Here is a 22,100-nt window from a genome sequence, read left to right as displayed (position 1 = left end):
TTTCTAGCGATGTAGACAGGTGAAGTCACATGAGTTGACATCGAGATCAACAATAAGCCAAACTCATACATAGAGAACTACGTAACAGAACAACCGAGCGAAGGTACCTATGTATATGTATAAAATCCTACAGAGAAGATTGGTATATGTCGTCATAAGCAAAGAGACCCAACTCCTTCAAAACACTACCTACCAACCATGAGCTCATCAAAGAACCCTACCTAAAAAACATCTCCCCCAAACTAACATTCGCCCGACTAGACGAACCCCCAACCACACTCCTCGACCTGGACCTCGACTTCTTCCTCACAAAAGCATACTCCTTCTTACCATGTCTATCCCTCCCTTCCGATTCAATAAACAACTTGCTACCGTGTCCAGTGCGCAGACGACGGGTATGCTCGAAGAGGATGTCGGTTTCGCGTTGGGACATTTCGCGGAGGACGATGATGTATTCGGGGTTCTGGGTGTGATGTTAGTATAGTACTTGGTAGCAGAGTATAGGGTTGGTGGATGGGGACTTACAACGTCGTATTCATATGGGATGTCGTAGTAGTGCAGCGTCTCGACGTCGAGATGGCTTCTGTGTACCTTGGCGTAGGTAGGTGGCGGCGCAATAGCGATTTGATGCGAAGAAGAGTGCGAGTGAGAATGGGAGTGGTGGTGGTGCGGTGGTGGCGGAGGCGCAGGAGGAGCGATTGGATGGAGAGGATGGTTAGGCATCATACCCGCCTGGAGCTCTCTCTGCTTGTCCGGGTTGACGAGCGCCTGGATCTGGTTGTCTTGGAAGCCAAATTGAGCGAGTCGCTTGCGCATTGTCTCCTCGAGCTCCTTCTCCTGGGCCTCTTTCTTCCGCTTCTCTGCTTCTTCTGCAGCTTGCTGCTTTCGCGTGAAGGCGTCGAATTCTTCCTTTTCTTTGCGCTTTCGCTCTTCCTCTTCGAGTTTGAGCTTCATTATGAGCTCCTCCTTTGCTCTCTTTTCCTTGTCGGCGTCGAGAATCTTCTTGCGCTCGTACTCATAGATGATACGGTCTTTCTCTGCTTGAGCTTCGGCCTCTTCTTTGGCCTTCTTCCGTTGGTATTCATCGACAGCACGCTGTTGAGCTTCCTTTGCCTCTCTTGCCTGTTTAGCTACTTTGGCTTCGTTGTCAGCGATGATTCGCTTGCGCTCTTCTTCGAATGCCTTTTCCTTGAGTTCACGCTCACGTGCCTCCTTCTCAAGCTTAGCCGTGTTCTCCGCAATGATGCGCGCGCGTTCTTCGTTCTCTCGCTTCTTCTTCTTCTCCATATCAGAAAGAATCTTCTCACGCTGTTCCTCGGCCTCACGTTGCTCCCTGGCTTGCTTGAGCTTGGCCTCGGCGAGAATCCGCTTGCGTTCGTCATCCTGTTCTCTCTGCTCCCTCTCTAGTTTGGCAAGCATCTTGTCGCGCTGTTCCTCAGCCTCCCTTTGCTCTCTGGACATCTTCGCCCTGTTCTCGGCGATAATTTGAGCTTTCTTCCTCTCCTCGTCGATATCGCGTCGCTCGCGGTCTCGGTCTTCCCTCTCTCGCTTCAACTCCCAATCGCGACGCATACTCTCCTCTATTCTCTTGATGTTTTCCGCTTCTAGCTCACGGTCCCTTCTATCATGGATGAACTCAAGCTCAACCCCGCGCCTGGCCAATTCCTCCCGTCTCTCCGTTTCCTTCTCCCAACGTTCTCGTTCAGCCTTCTCATCGGCTTCATCAAGGCGTTGTTGCAATAGTGCCTCTTGTACCTTATCTTTGTAGCCATCTGACGAGTGATGACGTCTTTCCCTTTCGAGTTGCTGTTCAGCGTCCCGAAGCCGCTGCTCAGCAAGTGTCAACTTAACTTTGTCCTCGTAACTACGATCTGGCGAATGATGATGGTATCGCTCCTGACGCTCCCTCTCAAGCCTATCTTCGAGATCTCTAAGGCGTTGCTCAGCAAGTGTCAACTTGATCTTGTCTTCGTAGTTCGGCTCGGGAGCACGTTGATGCTCATATTCGTGCCTAGAGCGCGACCGGTGCTCTTTCTTTATGTCTGCTCGCAGCGCAGCGATATTATCTTCCAGGTCCTCAAACCCACCAGGCATGCGTCGGCCCCGGGGACTGGCGTCTTGACCCTTCTGCTCAGTGCGTACATGGGGGTGGCTATCGTTATCCAGGTGACTGGTGTTGTAGATTGTCACGTTGGGAGCAGGCGCATGGCCTTGTGAGCGAGTTCGATGGAGACCGGTTGTATAGTGCACTTCTGGAGCCAGAAACTCTGTCGTGCGACGACCGTAGTCAGGACGATAGACCTCGTCGTCTTGGACTCTCCGCGGTGGGGGTCGGGGTGCGGGGGCAGGGACATGACGAGTGTGAATGTTCACAGTGTCCTTTGTGACTTTCCGATTGTACCATTCATCATCCGTCGAGTCCCAGTCGGATGCTCGTGGCATAGTGGGCGAAGAGGCTGAAAAGACGGATGAAAAGTAGAAAAACTATCCCGACTGTTCAGTCTGAAATTTGAGGTGAGGACAAAGCAGAGCAATCAAACCAAAACCTTCGGGTTGGTCTCAGTTGCGGCGTGGACACACAGAGCGGGGTCGACACTGAGGGGGCGGCACAGCAGCAGAGGTGACACGGTATAAAGAGAAGGTAACGTAAGAAACCAGAAATGTCAGCAAAAGTGCGGCTGCAGCAGAACTTGAAGGAATTGCGCCCCTCTTGCTGGAATGGGGGCTGAAAGCTGCCTGATCACTAGCGGCTTTCTTATGCGCCTGGTCTGGTGGACACATATCAGCCGGAACGCATATTTGGCCTATCAACGATAGTGTAGGAGGCCGTCCACATGCCCGCATCTCCTCTGCGCCGTTGTAGCGCTGTGGTGTGCGATTCTTGCGACGGCTTTGCCCTACATCCTTCGGTCTCTCCAGCTAGCGGCACGGAATGGTGATGGTTTGGTGGGGTACGTCCAGCGTCTAAAAGTGACACTAACCAAGACGCCAATGCCTCCTTCTACTCTAGGCTGCGAAGGCGGAACTGACATATCTAGTAAGCCTGGTTAGTGTACAGCCCTGCCGTCAAGCAAACCGGTCATCTCTGGAAATCAACTTCGTGGGTACTCCTCTTTGTCGACGTTCCTTTGACGCGCGCTCCAAGACACATGTTCTGCATGCTTCAGCGCCTCATGAAACAGCTCCGCTCGCGTGCGACCCGCCGAGGTATCGTGACCAACAAGCTGATCGGAGTAAGCCTTCATGTGCCCGGGGCTGCGTTTTCGGTTAGATTTGCGCCAGATCGACTTCAATAGCCACAGCCCTTCAGCCGCACCTTTCCAGTCCAGGTCCCGGGGCCGGAATTCCAGACTTTTCGGCGTATATTTTAGATGGCTGTGAACTTTGACGAGATAGGTATTCCGTGAGAGACGTTAAGATGCAGATCGTTATTTCCATTTGAACACTCCAATGTGCATGTGAGCGAAGAGGTGTCTAGCCGAATGTCGGCGCCAGCGAACGCCGGCTATTCAAGTATCGTACAATTCGTAGTCATCAGATGATGGCGAAGGGAACGAAACGCTTAAGTCGTAAAATTCCTAATCATATCTTCTCCTCGACGACTTCCTTCAGAGTCTCCGCTCGTCGAATCAGCTCCTCATAGACCGTCCAGGCAAGCGCACTGCTCATTGCCTTTCTCGCAATCCTAATACCAAGTCCATCAAACAAGCTACGCATGCCTTCCTCCGCAAGCATCTTCTTGCTCGCCTGTACCATATTGACGTATTGGTGAGGCATAAGCTGTATGCGCGTTTTGATAGCATCGAAGGGGTTCGTAATAGTCGTCCCCAGCCCCGCTGCAGCAACACCCGAGATGAAGTTTATCCCCGCGGATGTGCTGGTAGATAATTTGGTGGCAGTGCCGGACGTCTCTTCAATCTTGGTTGCGAGACTAGATAGTTTCCGTTTCGACTGCTCGTAGAAGAGGACATAGAGACCAGCGTAGGGTGCATCGCGGACTGCTGTGGCGCCGAAACCAGCAAAGAATCCTTTGAGTCCTTCTGTTCGGAAGATGTCTCGAGATGCGGTGAAGAGCGAATTGTACGAGTACAAGCTACTCTCGTACCGCACTTTCAGCACGGTTATCGGCATCATAATGAAGCCCGCCCATGTCCGCGCGAAAGCCCCGGTCGCCAGATTCGCGGTGTTGCTCAGTTTAGGCAGAGAGCTCGAGTGCTCCGCGCCTTTGACTGCTGCATCGCTGCTGCCCGCCGCGACCAGACTCGCTCTATGTCGCAACGCGTTGAGACTTGAAAAGTATATGGCAGAGCCAAACCCTGTGCGTAGGGTACTTGGTAATGTGCCCCTCCAGAACTGACGTATTGGGTTGGGTCCGCTCGCTATCGACTGGATGGTACCGAGGAGGGTGCTCGAGCGGGATTGTTGGACGCGGGTCTTGAGGAGGTCGGCGGGTTGGAGGAGGACTGCAGACAGAATGCCTGAGTTCAGGCCGGCGAAGAAATGGACTGCGCGGATGTTAGTAGGTGCGATCCGCTAGCTCTTGCAATAGCAATTATGCTCCTCGCTCTTTCCACTTACAATAGGACGACGAGCGCTTTCCGCGGGCGCCATCTGACATTGCCGAGGCGTCGAGTGATCAATTTCTATTCTAAGAGATCCGAAGCTGCAATACGCATCATGGTAACAGCCCTGGGAGTCCGGCCGTAGATATTAGGGTGAGAGAGTAACAACGTGTCTGTCGGTCTCACGCGAAAAAGTGTCATGACGACATGTTCCGAGCCTCGGCGAGTCGGTGATATTCTCGCTTGCGTCTGGTACCGCGTCTATCAACGATACATCCTTGATGAACTCATGAACTCCGTAGACATTATTAGCATCGTGATTCGAAAGTCCGTTGTCCAAATTAGAACAACTGGCCAGAAACGCATTCATATGTCGCATTATCTTGATCTTAATCTTAATCAATATTACGAAGAAGCAATTTCTCAATCCTATCATACATCGCTCCATACATCCCAGACATGACTCCAGAAGCCTAGCAATCATGTATTCGGTGATGCAATATGTGAGAGTGAACGCAGTCCTCCATCAGTCCTCATCATCATCGTCGTCTCCAAAGATAGCCTTGAAAACATCTTCAGACGCCCGTTCATTCGAAAGGGCATCATTCTTTTCCACATCCACAGCCGCATGCTCGCTCTGTTCCGTAGCCATAGCTGCAGCTGGGACAGCCGTTTCCGATGCCTGACCCATCCAAGCCGGCCGCTGGAGAGCAGGACCATTAGTCAAGAACTCGTGTTGCAGCTTCTCCATAGCCGACTTGGACACAGCTTCTTCAGTCTGCGATTTGAAGTGGCTTTCACCAGCATCAAACTCCGGTGGCATGTCTGGTGGGGGCTTGACGTTGAAGCGCTTGCACAGGAGTCGCGAAGGGTAGAAGGGGAAACTACTTCGAGTCATGGGACCGTACATGCCTAGCTTCGCCGCCTGCTCTGCGGGATCTTCTGGCTTTGCGGCTGGCTGTCGTAAGAGATTCGCATTCGCTGCTCCACCATCACTTCCGTTCAGGATCGAGGAGGACGCAGATGTGAATCGGGAGGCCATAATGCCAGTTGTGGGTTTGAAGACTTCTGCAGCATGTGCAAACTCCTGTAACTCTTTGATCCAGTCTGAGACTGATACGCCCTCCCTTCGTTCTGGCAAGTCCTCCTTCAGCCCTGCTTTCAACTCTAGGAAGCCGACATAACGTGCACGCTTCTGCATGTCCTCAGCATAAGGCATCCAGCCCGTCACACCCTTGGCGAGGGCCGCGGCTGCCACGCTCTTATCGAGAGTAGGCACGAGACTCCACAGATCTTTTGGTTGGGCTTTGCTTGCGGGCAAATGTCCTTCAGGAGCAGCTTCTCCCAGGCCCTGGGGCAGATCGGCTTTACCAGATAACGCAGCCAACCGATCTCGGGCGTCCTTGGGTATGAAGTCGAAGATGGACTTTCCGGGCAAAGCTTTCTCCCCTAAGAGTGCCGAACGCCCTTTAGCATCCAACGTTGATGCTTTCGCTGCGTCTGCTACAGATTGGTAGTCTTTCGACTCTGAAGTCGGAGTGGCACTTTTGGAAGATTTCCAACCTGGAGGTATCTTCGGTGGAGGATATTTAGGCTTGCTGGTGAGTTCGGTGAGACCGGCCGCAAATGTGAAGCCACTCAACGGAGATCTCCCATCTATAGATGGCCTGCTCAGCGTGACCAAAGCTTTGGACGAACCCTTCTTCGAGACAAAGACATGCTTCTCTCCTGCTCCAGCTTTGGCAAACTTGCTGGGCTTCTTCCCCTTCTTTTCCTTGCCTATGGTCTTGTTGAAGGTGATCTTTGGACCTAGTTCGTATGGGTCTTCGTCGTCCGAGCCGGTATCGTTGAGCACGCCAACGCCAAAAGAAGACTTCTTCAGCGCAGGCTTCTTTACAGTGGATGCCTTCTTCGGACCTTCAAGATAATGCAGGTCGAACTTGGATGAACGATCCGCAGCTTCTTCTTCCACAGCACCCAAGCGAGCTTCTGATGTGTATCCCAGACCTTTGCGACGGACCTCTTCTCGTGGCAAAGTCATAATCCGAGCATCTTGGGGCGCAAACATATGAGCTGCGTCGTCCTTGGAATCGGATGCGCCATCTTCCAGGTCAGCATTCCGGCGCACCTTGCGACCAATGCCCTGATCTCGTCGCCAGCCCATCTTCTGCGCAATCTTGACGCCCATTGTCTCCTCCTGGGTCACAAACAGGCCGAAAAGTCCATCGTCATTCGCTCGTCCAGCTTCGCCTATGCCGGCAAAATTCTGTGCTGTCTCCAGCTGGCGCGACTCGGCTGCTGCTGCCAGATCCTCCTCGTCCATGAAATCTTCGGCTCGTTGGGTCGGGCCATTGGGCTGGTCTTTGTTGCGGTTTGCGCGCGAGGAAACGAAAGTCTTCGGGGTCCATCCTTCTTTAGATCCAACTGTATTAAAGTATCTTAGCATAGTCAAGAAGTCTTGCGTTCGTCAAGGTATGGCTCGGAAACTTACCCTGCACTGAAACCTCCAGTGAATGCGCCGTGGAGTCTTCGACGACCTCGCTCGTCCGTCACTGTCTGCTTCCACACGGGCACGAAAGCGCCATCATCGGCCTCTTCTTCGGGAAGCCCGGTGCCTAGGGAGATGTAGGTTGTCGGTCCGCCGCGAGAGCGCTTTTGCGCGTTGGTCGGGGAAGGCGCGCGCGGCCGTTTGTACGCCATTGCGAGAGATGTCGGGAGTGGAGTTGCGCAGGTTGAGGGATGTTTCGGGACCAGATTCCTTGAGCCAGATTTGGCTAACGCAATCCGTAGACCAGGTTCGTCAAGCAGCAAGCAGTCACCAGTCAAGCGAGGGAAAGTTGAAGCGGATCACGAGTAAGCGGCCGAAGGGTGACTAATCAGCCGCGATGCTATTGGCTGAGGGACGCTTACCCAGCAACCAAGCGCAGTCAGACCACGTCCGGTAGCCAACTCAACAAGCCGCACGGAGACTACAAAGTGCACAGTTGTCTACGGGTGTGAGTTTCATGTGTCGGTAGAATTCGCAGCGCTCAGCTCAAGTGAGTGGACTGCCTGCCGTTGGACTAAGACAAAGGAGTTAGTAGGCAGGGTGGGCCCGATGATGTAGTGCCGCGCCTGGGTCGAGCGGCCTAATGAGCAAGCAAGGCTGGTGTCCGGCTAAGCTCGTTGAGACCCTGATGAATGGATAGAGCTGGAGCGCAATCTTGTGAGATTGAGGCAGGCAGAGACGAAGAGAAATCCGTGCCTCCTGAGGTATTTCTTTGACAGGTATGGATTAAGACAAGGAATACCGCAGAAACAGGGTGGACGCATTGTCCCGAAGGAAAACCTACCCCACGACAGCGGCCTGGCGTTGGGCGACGAGCTAGGCGTGGAGCGAGAGCTATCGTGTTTGACCTCCGCCCAGAAATAGCATAACAACACAACACATGCACTCGGGCGGGCGCAGCAAATGCTTCTCTCGACGTCGATCCTGCATCTCTCTGCTGTAACCAGTGCTGGCTCCAAGCTGCATCTGCATCCGTCCCAGTAGACGCCTACCGAGTACCAACACAGGCGGTGCCAAGTTTGGCGACTGCCATCTACCGGCCCCTAACCTCTTGTACCCTTACGCCGCAGTACCCACCGAGGACAACAAAGTAATCTCTCCACATTGTCACGATAGCCTTGCTGCTTGCGGCTCTGCGCTCGCTCCACGCCCAGTGCGTCTGTGCTAATCGAGGCCCGCATCTGCTCCCTGCGCTGCGCGTAACCGTGGTAGAGGCAGACCATCCACCATGTCGGCCGCCGCCCCATCATCGCCCGCCGTCGTGCGCAACTCTTCTTCGTCGCGCAGATCCATCGACCGCCCCCATCGCTCCCAGAGCCAGAGCCAGACCACCGCCAGCCGCGCGCCCCCCGCAAGCCGTCATCAGCCAGGCGGCCTCCCCAACGTTGCCCGCCGCGACTACGAGCAGAGCAACGTCGCCCACGAGCAGCCTTCACCGCAGCCACGACGCAGCGAAGACCCAGGCCGCACCGAACCCACCCGCCGGAGCCACACGCGGTATGCGTCTGACGCGTCGACGACTTCCGCAATGCCCGTCAATGGCGTAGCTGCCGAAGCCAGGCCGGGCCAGCCTCAGCCCGTCAACAAGCGCAGGACCACCATCACCGCACCCAGCACCGGAACATGGGCGCTCGGAAAGACCATTGGCGCCGGCAGCATGGGAAAGGTCAAGCTGGCCAAGAATGCCGAGACCGGGGAGCAGGTGTGTACTTTGGTTGTTTACGTGGGGCATGATGGCGCATGCAACTATACAGCTGTAGTCGAGTTGAGATATAGGAAAGTGCTAACATCAACAGGCGGCCGTCAAGATCGTCCCGCGACAGTCCCAGGACCAGCACCAGAGCGCCGCCGACCGCGAACGAGCCGACCACTCCAAAGAAGTCCGGACCGCCAGAGAGGCTGCCATTGTCAGTCTGCTGAACCATCCCTACATCTGCGGCATGAAGGATGTCGTGCGCACAAACTTCCACTGGTACATGATGTTTGAGTTCGTCAACGGTGGACAGATGCTCGACTACATCATCTCCCACGGCCGCCTCAAGGAAAAGCAGGCACGCAAGTTCGCTCGACAGATTGCCAGTGCCCTGGACTACTGCCACAGGAACAGCATCGTCCACCGAGATCTCAAGATTGAGAACATCCTCATCAGCAAGATGGGCGACATCAAGATTATCGACTTTGGACTGAGTAACTTGTTCTCACCTAGGAATCAGCTCAAGACATTCTGTGGAAGTCTGTATTTTGCCGCCCCCGAACTCCTCCAGGCCAAACAATACACTGGCCCGGAGGTCGACGTCTGGAGTTTTGGCATTGTGCTGTACGTCTTGGTCTGCGGCAAGGTGCCGTTCGATGACCAGAGCATGCCACAGCTCCATGCCAAGATTAAGAAGGGCCATGTCGACTATCCACCATGGCTGTCCGCAGGTATGTTACGCCGACTTACAACTACTTACTGAGCTAATATCCTCCAGAATGCCGCAACCTCATCCACCGAATGCTGCAAACTGACCCCACCCAGCGACTGACCCTCTCGGAGATCATGAGCCATCCCTGGCTTACCAAGGGATTCAACAGTCCGCCTGAAAACTACCTGCCCCACAGAGAACCTGTGCAATTACCTCTGGACAGCGAGATTATCGAGAAGATGCAAGGATTCGACTTCGGCACAACGGAGTACATCACCACGCAACTGACCAACGTGATTCAGTCAGAGGAATATCAACGCGCTGTGCGAACAGCTGCCCGCAAGGCGACTGCGCAAACACCAGAAGCGGAGAAGAAGAGGGGCATGTTTGACTTTTACAAAAGACGCACGTCAATTGGGAGTCGAGAGCAGCTGACTGCCTCTTCGTCCGAGGACATCCAGCGGGGAATGGATCCGGTCAACGCATACAGTCCTCTCCTTTCAGTCTACTTCTTGGTCAAGGAGAAGAGAGATCGCGAACGACAGGAAGCCAACCCAGGTCCTATCGCCATGCCTCAGGAGCCGGATGAAAAACCCTTGAAAATGCCAGATCTTCCGCCGCCACCAGCGGCATACACCAACTCAGCTGCCTACGAGATGGCTGGCGAGAAGCCCACAGGTGGAAGGTCGCGACCAAGAGCAAGGACCCACGGTGAAGATGACATCACCGAAGGTCTGAAACGAGTCGACCTAAATAACCCGCCCCCAGTGTTGCCGCCTCAGGTTGAGCAGCCGAAGAAAGAGGGTGCTGCCGTAGGTCTGTTGCGCCGCTTCAGTACCAGAAAGTACAGGAGTCATGAGAAGGACCGGACCGTTGAGCCCTTGCCTCCACCAACTCCAGCAGTCGCAATTTCCAGTCCCGCCGAACCCGCACCGGCCCCAGCGCCAGCCACCGTACCGAGAAAAAGCTTCAGCATTCGAAGACCGCGCGGTCGCGAAGGAGGTTCTGCCTCGTATCTTCCAGACAGCGCCAACAATCAACCCGAGTTACTCTCACCTCCCGGCACTGGCAACAGCGCTGCGCGGAAACTAAAGGCACTTGGTCGCTCCACCAGCGTCAACTCGGCTGATCTCCGGAGACGACTCAGTCGACGCGGTCGATCTTCGGAAGACCCTGGAAACCCTCCGCCCACGAGTGGATCAGACAGAACAGATAGATCCGAGCTGAGCGCGAATAAAGTTCGACCAAACAACGATGTTGCTTCCGACGATCTCACTTCCAGCCCACGGCCCATGCAAGCTTCCCGGGCGAAATCGCTGGGCCATGCGCGAAGAGAAAGTATTCAAGCGAGGCGGATGAAGAGGGAAGCAGCAAAGGAAGCCAATGTACCCGAAGAGACAGATGCAGAGCTTGCAGAAGCGCAAGCGGAAGCTAGTCGGAGTCCAGATGCTGTGAAGCCTGTGTTCCTCAAAGGTCTTTTCAGCGTGTCAACGACAAGCACCAAGCCGCTACCCATCATTCAGGATGATCTAATAAGGGTGCTCGACCAGCTGGGTGTTGAGTGGACCGAAGTCAAAGGTGGCTTCCGATGTCGCCATGCACCTAGCATTGACATGAACAAACCCATGGATTCGCCAGCGTCCCCACCGAGCGGAGGGCACAAGAGAAAGATCAGCTTCGGTGGCTTCATGGGTGGTGATAGAGATCGCGACGAGTTCCGAGACAACCACCGCGCACCCGGGACGCCGAAATCGCGCTCACGGCCATCGCCTGCGGATCAAAGCTACACGAATACCGACGAGTCTGACGGCAGCGAAGAACGCGACGAGCGACGACCACGACGCGCATTAGCGGCGGGCGAAACATCGACACAGGTGCAGAGCGACATGGGCTCGAGCATGAGTCTGGTGTTTGAGATTTTGATCGTCAAAGTCCCGCTGTTGACGCTGCACGGCATCCAGTTTAAGAAAGTGGATGGGGGTACATGGCAGTACAAGAATATGGCTCAGACTATTCTTTCAGAGCTAAGACTTTGATGATAGTTCGAGTACAGATAAGAAGAAGAAGAAGAAGAAGAAGGGGTTAGGCGTTTTCTCTTTTGATTATTTCGCGGGCATTGGTAAGCATGGTTCACTTCTACGAGAGAGGCTTTGTTATGTGCAATTGTAATTCTTTTAGTGTGTGGAAGGGGTTTTTGCTGAAAGCACCGTACTTACGGGTTATAACACCCACGAATCTCATATGTTTATTCTTCTGATATTCTTTGGTAGGGGGGTGAGAGCGGTTGGTAGCGGACGAGACGGCATGGTATTGGATCTCGTTTTCATAAATGTTGATTGGCTTTCTGACTATCTTTGTGGAGTGCGTCTGCTCTGGACCTTTGTCGTGAATTGGGTGCAGTTGCCAGCGATACATGGCTGCGGAGGCAGCTTTACCATGGTGAGGCTGTCCATGTGCATGTCGCATCTAGCGTTTGACGATCATCATTCGTATATTGAAAGCACATTTCTACCGGCGCAAGCTCATCTACTCCGTCACTCATCAAAACCTCTAAGCTCCCAAACGACTCACTTCCACCCCTATTCGGCCTTCCCTTCCCCCTCCCCTCCATCATCACCAGGCACCCAAATCCCCACCCCCTTCTTATCCACCCTCATCCCCTCCGTCCCCTGCACCTTCAACGTCTTATTAAAGTACCGATCCGTAACCTTTAGATTCGGCATAATCCAATCCCCCTCTACATTCGACAGCAAGTTATAGCGTACCGTCTGTCGACTCATAGGCAGCAGATGCAACGTCCGTAGTTTAGGTCCGCTGAAGCCAAAGTCCTCGCTGGCTTCCATGGCGAGTTCGAATGTGAGGAAGTGCATGGTGGGGTTCTCGAGGACGTAGTCGAGGTGGATGAGGGAGGGGGTGGTAGGGGAGAGGTGGTGGGAGGCGAGGACGCGGGGTTCTGAGGAGGGGATTTGGATGCGGGGGATGGGGAGGGAGGATGTTACTGCGGAGGCGGTGGGGTCGGACGTTCGCTTCCATGTTATGTTTAGAGTGGTGTCGAGGGCGGTGGAGCGACGTTCTTCCAGGTTGTTCTTCCGGATATCCAGGCTGAAGCCCCATTCGCTGAGAACCTGGGGTTCCATGGGGGTTTCTGCAATGGTGAACTCTTTGGTGACGTCGCATGTTGCGCCGCCGTGGATGCTGTGGACTTGGACGGCTAGGTCGCTGACGATGAGCTGTTCATCCGCGAAGGACGCAACTTTGGCTCGTAGTCCCCATTTCTGTGCTATGCCGAATGCATCGGGCGATTCGGGGTTGACGTTGCTTTCGGCCTCTTGGAGCTCGAAATAGCTGGGCCATGGGTCGGGGTGCACGCGTGCCATGAGATCGTAGCTCGCTTCGAACGGTGCGTTGAAGACGAGATCGGCGACCATGATCTTGGAGATGGGTATGTCGCGGTCGCTAAGGAGGTGGTATAGTACCTTGACTTCCAAGGCGTAGTCTGCTGGATCTGCGGGTGCAGTGAAGCGAATTCTCTCTGTTGTCCTTGCACCTTGGGCCAGCTTCCCTACTACATGGCCTGGGAGGTCTACATCCGTTGACCCGTCGAGTGTTGGCGGGACTTCCTTCATGGGCGACTCTGCCGGACGCTCGACCCAGGTGTAGCTCAGAGTGTCTTTGGAGCGACCCAGTAATCGCACCTCAAGGACAGCTTCAGTATCTTCTTCTTCTTGGTTCAGAATCTCTATCGCCAGCGTCACTGACTCATCTGTGTAGTACTGGTTGCGAACGTCCGGTAGGTTGATTTCCATCTTTGGCGGCTTCGGTAGTATGTGCACCGACATACCAGATCCATGCTTCAACGATCTTGATTTGATCTTGGTATCTGACTTGATCCACCAAACTGGATGAGTTGGAGTCTCTGGGTCTGTGTCTGAGCAAACGAGATCAAACTTTTCCGTGCTGACGCCGAAGACGCACGCGACAACATCGACATCCCCAGACTCGCGCAGAATGAGTGGGAGACTGTACACTTTAGTCTGCCCCGGGTAAAGCGTGAGATCAGCTGTTCCAGCCCAGCGTGGCTTTCCGGTAGCGGAGTGAGTCTCTTCTAATGTGCAGGTGTACATGATTGAGGTACTTCCGGAGGATTCGTCGGCTTTGTGATTTAAGCGGACTTCAGCCAAACCACCATTGAACTGGTACTGGAGGAAAGACAATATAACAGGAGCGGAGCCTGGTCGAGCATTGGAGGTGATGGCGAGCTGTGCGTGGAGTGGTTCGCCCACATTACCTTCTGCTTCAGCAAAGGCGAAGGACGTCGACACTGCAAGGTCAGTCTTTAGATTTTGGAGACGAGTCTCGCACTTACAGCAGGATATGTGGTCTTTGGCATTTAGACCCACGCTCACCTTCTCGGTAGTCGCATCCGGGAAGACGTCCAAACATGTCATCAAGTCGTACTTGTATTTTGTCTTGCCAGGGATCGCTGGTGGCGGTTAGTGAAGCTTCGTGTGAAAGACGAATAACACTGACTTTGACTATACAGCTCCCACTCCGTTGCAACATATGATTCTCGGCTCTGTACCCGCAGTGCGCACTCATGCAGAGTCCATATTACCTCCGAAGCTAAGCTCCACCATCCTTCTTTCCGCCATGCCATCGTTTCCCAGAGTGATCGCAGTACTTTGAAAGCATCGTCAAATCTTTTCACGTGTAGCAATGTTCGAGCCACCTCGAGTTGTAACTGATCTTCTTTCCGGTGTTGTCCCCGAGCTCTAAACTCCGATATCGCGGCATTAAGCTTGGATGAGATATCTTTCCAGTGCTCGAATCCGTTGCCGATGCCAGGTACAGGATACTCTTCGTGAGGTTGTGGAACGAGGTAGTGGTCGTATATCTGATTCCGAGCCGAGACCTTGGCGGCAGGAGACATGCCTGGTGGTGTTCGGTCTTCCTCTGGCATCTCTCTGGCAAGAATGTAGCGCCTCTTTGCGTGGTCACTGGAAATCTTGTGCCAATATCCGGCATGATGTAACAGTTCCCATGGGGGTAGTCTTTCTCCCACCGGGAACTGTTTCTCGGGCTGAGAGTATAGCAAATTAGGGATGTCTGGCAAGGGATCTGTGTCCGGGACGGGATCTCGTATTTTGAAGACTGGCAATTCTGTTCGGCGTACCGTCTCAGCCATCACTTGGGCCCATGTAGATTCCCAAGCCTGCCAACCGTAGTTGTTAGTACCCTTGCCCCGGCGATCGAGCACGTCTTGTAATCTCCACTTGTATCGTAACCAAGACTGGACCGCGGAAGTAGGGAAATTGTTCCATAGTTGACATCGAATATGTCGTAGTGCGACGATATCTGCTAGTAATCGTATCTCGTCCCATCTTGGAGACCAGCTTGCCGTTGTTTCAAACAGGCCCTCGGCCCCAAACAATGCCTCCAAAGCAGCCCCGTAGTGTCGCTGTGCAGCGTCCATTTCCTGGCGAAACTCGGCGAGGATACCCAGCTTGAAGTCATAGCGAACACCCCATCCAGGATACGACAGCGTCTGGGAGGTGCCACGCGTTGGTGGAGCTGTCGGAGGAGGAATTGTGCCTCGTCCCTTCTTCCTCCGCGCATGTTTCGTGAGGTCTCGGTAATACTCGACACAGACAGGTTGTAGTATGGCCAGGATAGAAGTGACAAATGCCTGCAGCTCGACCCTGGATGTTCTTGGAGGCAGAAAGAAGAGTGAATTCTTTGGATCCAAGCCTGTAGCCCGCCGTATGTTCGCCAGTCGCTCTTCGATGTCTGGTGCCTCGATGATAGTCTTGTCACTCAACAATACCACAACGTATCTTGTTCGGTAGTCTGACTTTTGGATCTGGCTCTTGATCTTGTTGATGTCCGTCTTTAGCTGATTGTCGTGCAAGCTGTTCGTAATTGGGTCTGTGGTGAAGTTGAAGAAGGAGACGAATACGGAAGGGACGTAGTGCTGGTGCTTGGCGACCCAGGCAGGAGCGATGACGCCGTCGGGGAAGGAGGGCGATGCTGGAGAGAGGGGAGATATGGGCGAGTGCAGGACCCAAGATGTTGCGGCTGCGATGGTGGGACTGCCTGGAGGGGTTGTCTCGGAGTTTGAGGGCGCATCTGCCTTTTTCGGAGGCAGTTGGAAGTTCTAGCAAACATCAGCCCATGGCTCCTTCCCGTGGCATATCGCAGGCGCATGTACCCTTCCTACACTCCGTATTCTGAAGCCATGCGTGATGCCTCGGCGACTAAAGTCGCGCCCATTCCACGGCGCATTTGTGCCATCTGCACTCAGGAACTCTTGGAGTAGTTCATTTGCCCGTTCACCTTCTGCAGGCGGTAGATCTGAGCTGATGGTTGTGACAGCGCGCCCCGGAAGCACATGCTGGACCGATGGAGGGGGATCGACCTCTTTGCTAGTCGCTAGGCCTGAAAGGACGATGAAGGGTAGATTGTGCACAGTGAAGTCTGATGGGTATGCCTCCATTATAACTCCATGCCCGAGTCGCGTGGTTTCCAGCTTGTATCTCACAAGCGTGGTGTCGACGTGGTGCTGCTTTTCGGAGTTGGGGAGAGCGGAAGTGCTGCGGAGTGGGATTTGCTCGTCGCACGAGGATCGCAAAGCCAGACGTAGGCTTCCTAGGTTCTGTATCGAATTGGCGATATCAAGCGTGTTTGTGGCAGCATGGAGATGCTGTACAGATTGTTCGCGGCTTCGTCATCGGTGGTCGCGGGTCGACACATGGGCGCGGGAAGCTAGCTGAACCCTTGCCATGCACGTTCTCTATGCCGCCTGATCCCTCCACACTTTCTCTCCGACACTCTACAGCTATACTTTTGCGATTCAGTTTTGCCGCTACGCGTAACCACACCTCCAAATACCTTCGACCGCGCAACAAGTCGTTGTACTAGCTGGACGCGCTCCTATCGATACTCCGCATCTTCACCACCTCACGCTCGCGCTGGCCAGAGGCCCCGACGCCATGGCGGGCCAACAGCAGCAGATTATGGATACCATCTTCAGCATGAAGAGGAAGATGCTGCGAAAAGACGACTGTAGGCTCATTCCTACCTCGACACAGGCCTAGCTAACACCGCACAGCCGACACAGAAGACTCCGAGACACCCTTACACAGCAACAAGCAGGATCTGAGGCGCAAGGTCCATTATGCGCGCGCCAGCGACCCAGACTTCCTTTCTGACCCGCGACCGTACAAGAAGGTGCGTCTTGGCTTGTGCGACTCGGGTGTCGACTGTAGACTGACGCCTCCAGCGCATTGAGCACGCCGGCTACCACAGGTCTATTCTACAGCGCAACCCTCCACGATACGATGCGGACGGTGATGTCGTCGAAGTCGACGACGACTACGAAGACGAGGAAGACGTGGAGGCTGTCGAAGAGAATCCCTACGGCAACATACAGCTCGAGAGCCTTCTTGCGCCGCTCACCTCCGCCGCCGACCTACCCAACCACCCTGCCCTGAGCGTGGCATACTCCTCTCGGCATCTCACAGACCTCGCGAGCGAAGCTGGAGCCCTCTCGCGGAAAGAGCAGGTCACGAACGCGCGGGCGAAGACTCTATTCGTGAAACTGCAGGGCGACTCCACGTTTGCGCCAGCTGCCCTAGCTGCTATGGGCAGGGCACCGTTCCAGGAGCCATGGTCTAGCAGTGCAAATGGGCGCACGGGCGAAGGAGAGCAGCAACAACCCCACGATGCGGAAATGCGCGAGACCATAGAAAGTCCCCATGACGTAGACATGGAGGATGCAGGCCAGCCAAATGGCACTAGTCGACAGACCGAGACCAACGGCGACTCAAATTCAGAGAGGGTCAATGGCGCACATCCTGTGACGAACGGAACGCACGCAGGAGATGAAGAGCAGGCGCAAGAGAATGGAGAAGGAACGCCCGAAGACGCGTCCGATACCGCGTCGCAGCAGACGCATAGGATGACAACCCGCAGACGAGCACAGGCGCACGCAGCCTCGACTCCCTCCCCACCTCATTCACCCTCGAGTGGTGTCGGCGCAATACATCCTCTCTTCATACATCCGTCAGATTCGTTGCCAGACCGCGACTTTGGTCTTCCGCCGAACGAAGCCGAGGAGACGCGCATGCTCCTCATGGCCTACGTACAAAAACAGGAGGAGGTCGCACGGATAACATCAGACTTGTATCAAGGCCTGCTACAAGCCGATCGCATGAGGCAGGATGTTTACAAGTGGTCAAAAGCGGAAGCTCATGTAGGAGAAATGAGCGATGGCGAGGACTGGTATGACCCCGAGGAGTGGGAGTTGGATGGTGAACTCGCAAAGGGCCGGGACGAAGAGGAGGACGATACAGCCGTGGCTGGCAAGAAGAGCACAAGACAACGGCGGAAGCCTGACAAGGACGATCGATAGACTCGATTGCGGGGGCGGCAGATCCCACGGACGCACCCTGATGTTTAGTGTTGCGCGGATCCATAAGACACGAATTCATGCTACGTTCTGGTTAGGACAGAATTCACACGAATGGGTTGCTCTTGCCTCGGTGAGCGGACCACGTGCTTTCGCGTCAACATCGTGCTTTCTCCATCCGCAACCGAAGCTTCATCCACCTCACAACTGTCACTCGCCATGGAGTACGTTTTGCGTTGCAATGAGCTCAAGTGTCGATCGCAGCTGCATGAACGCGCCGTAGTTACTACGTGCAGGTTCGTCCATCTTACCTGCCTCTGGCGCTCTCGCTAACAATGGCACAAGTCACGTCTTTTGCAGCAATTGCGCAGATGTCACCGGGCTTTCGAGATCTACAAATGCGCATCGAACTTGTCCAGCATGCAACTCATCGCTGCACAACCCCGACGATGTGGTTGTCGCAGGTCTCAACCCGTCAGAAGACTACAAGACGTCGGTACTTAGCGGCCTGAGTCCAACGATCATCATGGAGTGTGCCAGTCGCGGCTTGGCGTTCCACAGCTATCAGACGTCGCAGGAGATTATCTACCAGGAGCACCTCGCGAAAGGCTTGACCGGCAAGTACGATACGCTCAGTCAGCAGATGGATCAGCTCGTGCACGATGCGAATTCGCAGATAAAGGCATTGCAAGATAAGATGCAGGGTTCGCGATATCCTCTTCCTCTGATTGCTCCACTACTAACAGTGGCACAGCCATGCAAGCCGAACAGGAGGATCTCGAGGACAAAAACCATCAACTTCAGAAAGCCTTCAAAGAGAAGACGAAAGCGCATGCGCAGGTCCAAGCACACTACCAGCAATTGAAAAGCAAGGTCATGGCAACGGAGGTAGCTCATGCTGCTGGTGATGAGGCGGCGTACACGATCCGGACTGCTCGTGGTGACCGCTTCATCGACCGCCTTCCTGGCACACGGACCGGAACGGCCAACTACAGTCAGATGAACATGTCGCAGCAGGCCGGTGGTGGCAGACCGCACAACAGAGACTTTAGTCGGAGTTCTGGGAGCAGTGGACGGCAGCAGCAGGCCGGTGTCCATCTCGGGCCTCCATTCGATCCACAGTTGCAGAGGCGGGGATTGGGTGTGAGGAACAATACTGGTCGTGAGTTGTTTTCTTGGAACGTGGAGAGCATCGCGCGCTGACACAGTGAAGACACAGCTCCAGTCGGGACGCCTTCGCAAGCTCATAGAAGTCAGCTTCCGGTTCTCGGTGGTTCACGCCAGCCCCCTCCATACTTGAGTCAGGATGCACATTCCTCATACCAAAACTCGCCCATGACTAGGCAACCTCTTGCCGGCGGTGCGCGGGGTCTGGGTAACTTCATGCTTGGAGGAGGTAAGTCGTCGAGGAGGACTGGCGGTACCGCCAATACTGGTCCGCTAGGAAGATGAAGTCAGGAGTGTATGCCAGGTGTTGCTGTGATGGGGCATGGGAACTGAATATGGCCGAGGAATTGGCGGCCCCTGTTAGACATGTGCGATGTGATGCATGCATATACATTCGATCTGCTGTGCCATCACATCATGCAGTATCCATCCTGCCGATAGGCATATGAAATCAAAGTGTTAGACTAATGCTTCTGAACCAATGCTCGTCATCCGTACTCCTTGATGATCCGCACCTCCGTCACAATGTCGGGCACACCGCCTTACCATCGGCCATACTTTTCCCTACTTTATCTCACATGTGACGCAAACTAATACATCAAGTCCTTAATTGCTTAGCTTCGCAATACTTCCCCATTCATGTCTAGTGGTTGTTGGTTGATCGGCATGGTAGTCTAAGGCCTACCATGAGTTCTCCAGGCCCTCGGGCCACCGGTGCCATTATTCGCAACTCCGCTCCCCAGGAGGATTATTTGTGCCTTCACGTCAACCTAGGAAAACACTGAACGCCCTAGAGCCTACGTTGACGTTAAGCCACCTACTTTGCAAGTTTTTGGTTCGATGTAGTCTGCAGACCTGTTTAGGTTTTTCCTTGTATGAGGTGCCTTCACTATCGACCTCAGCTTTTTTTTGCGCTTTGTAGGATACCATAAGCTTCTTGGGTATAAGGCGCAGTCAGCATCACATACTCATGAGTTCTTCGCATAAGTCTGTCAAGTGAGTAACAAGCTCATCCTAAAAGTTGTCTAATGCTACGCTGACGCTGACGCTAACTATCTTCGAAGTCAAGGCTGAGGTTGCCGATAAGCGTTCATCACGGGCATTCGGCGCTCATCGTATCCACTACCACTGCGTACTGTAGTTGGAGGTGAAGCCAAGTGCATCCTTCCTATACCAAATGAAATAAGCGTTGGCCTTAGGGTGCTTGTGGTAGCTTCAGACTAAGGCTACTGACAGTAATGATGGGACATACAGCCAACGCGCATCGCACGGGCATATATGGGACAGTGGAATGCAGAGTTGGTAGACGATCGATCGCGATGACCTCCATCATAGCGGTAAGAGCCGATGGGTAGAAAGAAATGTATAAGTAGACACCCGCCATACAGCAAATCGAAGGACATCCGCATCAGAGAGCCATTCCAATACTTTCCTGCCACATTGTCGAACCAACCTCAATACCTTGCTCTTCATACCCAACATGAAGACTTCCCAGCTCACTCTCATCCCCCTCCTTGGGCTCTTCACCACCTCCACCTCCGCCGACTTCATCATCGGGAAATACGCCGGCTCCGAACTCGGCGGCACCTTCTCAACCCCAGGCCAACTGCACATCATCGGGACGTGGAACAGCGCAGGTAACCTTCCAGCCCAGCCTCCCCTTCCCCCAGCAACCTAACACTCACCCCCAGGCATCGAAGGCCAAGAAAACGGCTTCGGAACCGGCGACTTCTGTTCCGCCGGCACCTCCGCCGGCACCGGCAAACTGAACGACTGGAAGAACAACGATTTCTGCGACTTGGAGATCCCCGGTTGCCCCTCTACCATGCGCATTGTCCGGTCTGCGGGCAGTTTCACGGGCGACTGCGGAGCGGCGACGAACGACGCGCATCGGGACCATTCGGTGGATTATGGGGTGCTGATTGATACCGTCTCGTCCCCGAATGCAGCGGTTGGTAATTGCTGTTACGGAAGCGCGCAGCTGAAGAAGGATTGTACTAGTACGGGTAGTGTGACGTTTCAGGCGGCTGTTGTTTGTCTGACGGGGGTTTGTGGGGGGCCGTTGGAGAGTGACTTTGAGCCTGGGGCTTGAGAAGGTGGGCGAGGCCGTGTTGGCCTGGAGAGGACAGATGAGCTAGGCGGTAGCTCGGTATGATAGCTCGTCGCGATCAATCATGGATCCTGTTGACCTTTGTTTGTAGTCAGCTTGCTCTGGCAATCGATGGATTGACATGAGAATCGAGGATGTGGACAACTGCCTGACGACGACATTGACCTTAATATGTGATGTAGGGTAGAATTAATCACTATCCGGCGACGACATAGACCTTGATATGTGATATTGGGTAGATACGGCGATTATGTGGCTGCCACGCCCACCTGAAAGTCTCGGATCGCAAAAGTGCGTTTGCGTACGAGATGGTTGTGTAGTGCGGAAGTCGTGAGCGACTCGTGCCGCTGAAAGTAGAGGTTCAGCTGTCTTCCGAGGTTCTCTTACAAGACATGAACTTCACGTCCCCCGTTTTGAACAACTACAGTCGACATACTGTAGTGCTCTCAACCGTATGGAGAAGATACGCCACTGCCTACCAATCGCTAGAGTCATAGTATGTGACCCAAGTCTCAGGTGTTGCACGGCTTCGGTTGCGTATCATTGAAGAGCCCGAGTTCTCGCTCCACTGTTGAAGTGAGAAGAGCGGTGTAGTTTGTCTCGAAAGACATCTGGAAGAAGAAATGCTATAAACTAAGGAGACCATAGATATAGTAGCAATGCCTAAACTCCCGAGATAGTCACCGGAGGCAACTAAATCGGATGAGTAGTGGTCGCTTGTTAACCGTGCTCACTTAAGAGCAATGGCTAACGGAGCCTCGACGTCTCAGTGTGGAGCTGACGAGGTGCAGGTAAACTTGACCTGCGCAAGGATGGAGACGAAATGCTATAAACCAAGGTGACCATGGATATAGTACGACGACTACCCGACCAAAACAGTCGCGTCTGGCGACTATTTGAG

The 22,100-nt window shown here is 54.1% G+C and overlaps 7 protein-coding genes across 7 annotated transcripts; 3 read left to right on the top strand and 4 right to left on the bottom strand.

The window, feature by feature from the left end:
* Positions 1-217: 217 nt before the first annotated feature.
* J4E93_007836 (uncharacterized protein) lies at positions 218-2,442 on the bottom strand (the record flags this gene model as incomplete). Its single annotated transcript, XM_049345740.1, has 2 exons — positions 218-463; positions 526-2,442. The coding sequence occupies 2 exons, from the start codon at positions 2,440-2,442 to the stop codon at positions 218-220; spliced, it is 2,163 nt and encodes a 720-aa protein (XP_049197267.1).
* A 1,140-nt stretch (positions 2,443-3,582) lies between these two features.
* On the bottom strand, positions 3,583-4,618 carry J4E93_007835 (uncharacterized protein; the record flags this gene model as incomplete). The annotated part of the gene is made up of 2 exons (XM_049345739.1): positions 3,583-4,505; positions 4,579-4,618. 2 exons carry the CDS (start codon positions 4,616-4,618, stop codon positions 3,583-3,585), a joined length of 963 nt encoding a protein of 320 aa, XP_049197266.1.
* A 470-nt stretch (positions 4,619-5,088) lies between these two features.
* Positions 5,089-7,262, bottom strand: J4E93_007834 (uncharacterized protein; the record flags this gene model as incomplete). Its single annotated transcript, XM_049345738.1, has 2 exons — positions 5,089-7,000; positions 7,054-7,262. 2 exons carry the CDS (start codon positions 7,260-7,262, stop codon positions 5,089-5,091), a joined length of 2,121 nt encoding a protein of 706 aa, XP_049197265.1.
* A 1,076-nt stretch (positions 7,263-8,338) lies between these two features.
* On the top strand, positions 8,339-11,551 carry J4E93_007833 (uncharacterized protein; the record flags this gene model as incomplete). The annotated part of the gene is made up of 3 exons (XM_049345737.1): positions 8,339-8,812; positions 8,907-9,534; positions 9,582-11,551. 3 exons carry the CDS (start codon positions 8,339-8,341, stop codon positions 11,549-11,551), a joined length of 3,072 nt encoding a protein of 1,023 aa, XP_049197264.1.
* A 543-nt stretch (positions 11,552-12,094) lies between these two features.
* On the bottom strand, positions 12,095-16,008 carry J4E93_007832 (uncharacterized protein; the record flags this gene model as incomplete). Its single annotated transcript, XM_049345736.1, has 4 exons — positions 12,095-13,836; positions 13,882-13,998; positions 14,046-15,669; positions 15,724-16,008. The coding sequence occupies 4 exons, from the start codon at positions 16,006-16,008 to the stop codon at positions 12,095-12,097; spliced, it is 3,768 nt and encodes a 1,255-aa protein (XP_049197263.1).
* Positions 16,009-16,504: 496 nt separating this feature from the next.
* J4E93_007831 (uncharacterized protein) lies at positions 16,505-17,925 on the top strand (the record flags this gene model as incomplete). Its single annotated transcript, XM_049345735.1, has 3 exons — positions 16,505-16,577; positions 16,624-16,742; positions 16,795-17,925. 3 exons carry the CDS (start codon positions 16,505-16,507, stop codon positions 17,923-17,925), a joined length of 1,323 nt encoding a protein of 440 aa, XP_049197262.1.
* A 216-nt stretch (positions 17,926-18,141) lies between these two features.
* Positions 18,142-19,125, top strand: J4E93_007830 (uncharacterized protein; the record flags this gene model as incomplete). The annotated part of the gene is made up of 3 exons (XM_049345734.1): positions 18,142-18,146; positions 18,268-18,626; positions 18,677-19,125. The coding sequence occupies 3 exons, from the start codon at positions 18,142-18,144 to the stop codon at positions 19,123-19,125; spliced, it is 813 nt and encodes a 270-aa protein (XP_049197261.1).
* Between the last annotated feature and the right edge of the window lie 2,975 nt (positions 19,126-22,100).

Source organism: Alternaria ventricosa (assembly GCF_023758065.1).
Source record: "Alternaria ventricosa strain BMP 2768 chromosome Unknown scaffold_14, whole genome shotgun sequence".
NCBI classification, from domain to species: domain Eukaryota; kingdom Fungi; phylum Ascomycota; class Dothideomycetes; order Pleosporales; family Pleosporaceae; genus Alternaria; species Alternaria ventricosa.
The sequence above is the reverse complement of the archived record's forward strand: the minus strand, read 5'-3'. Positions and strand labels throughout refer to the sequence as shown.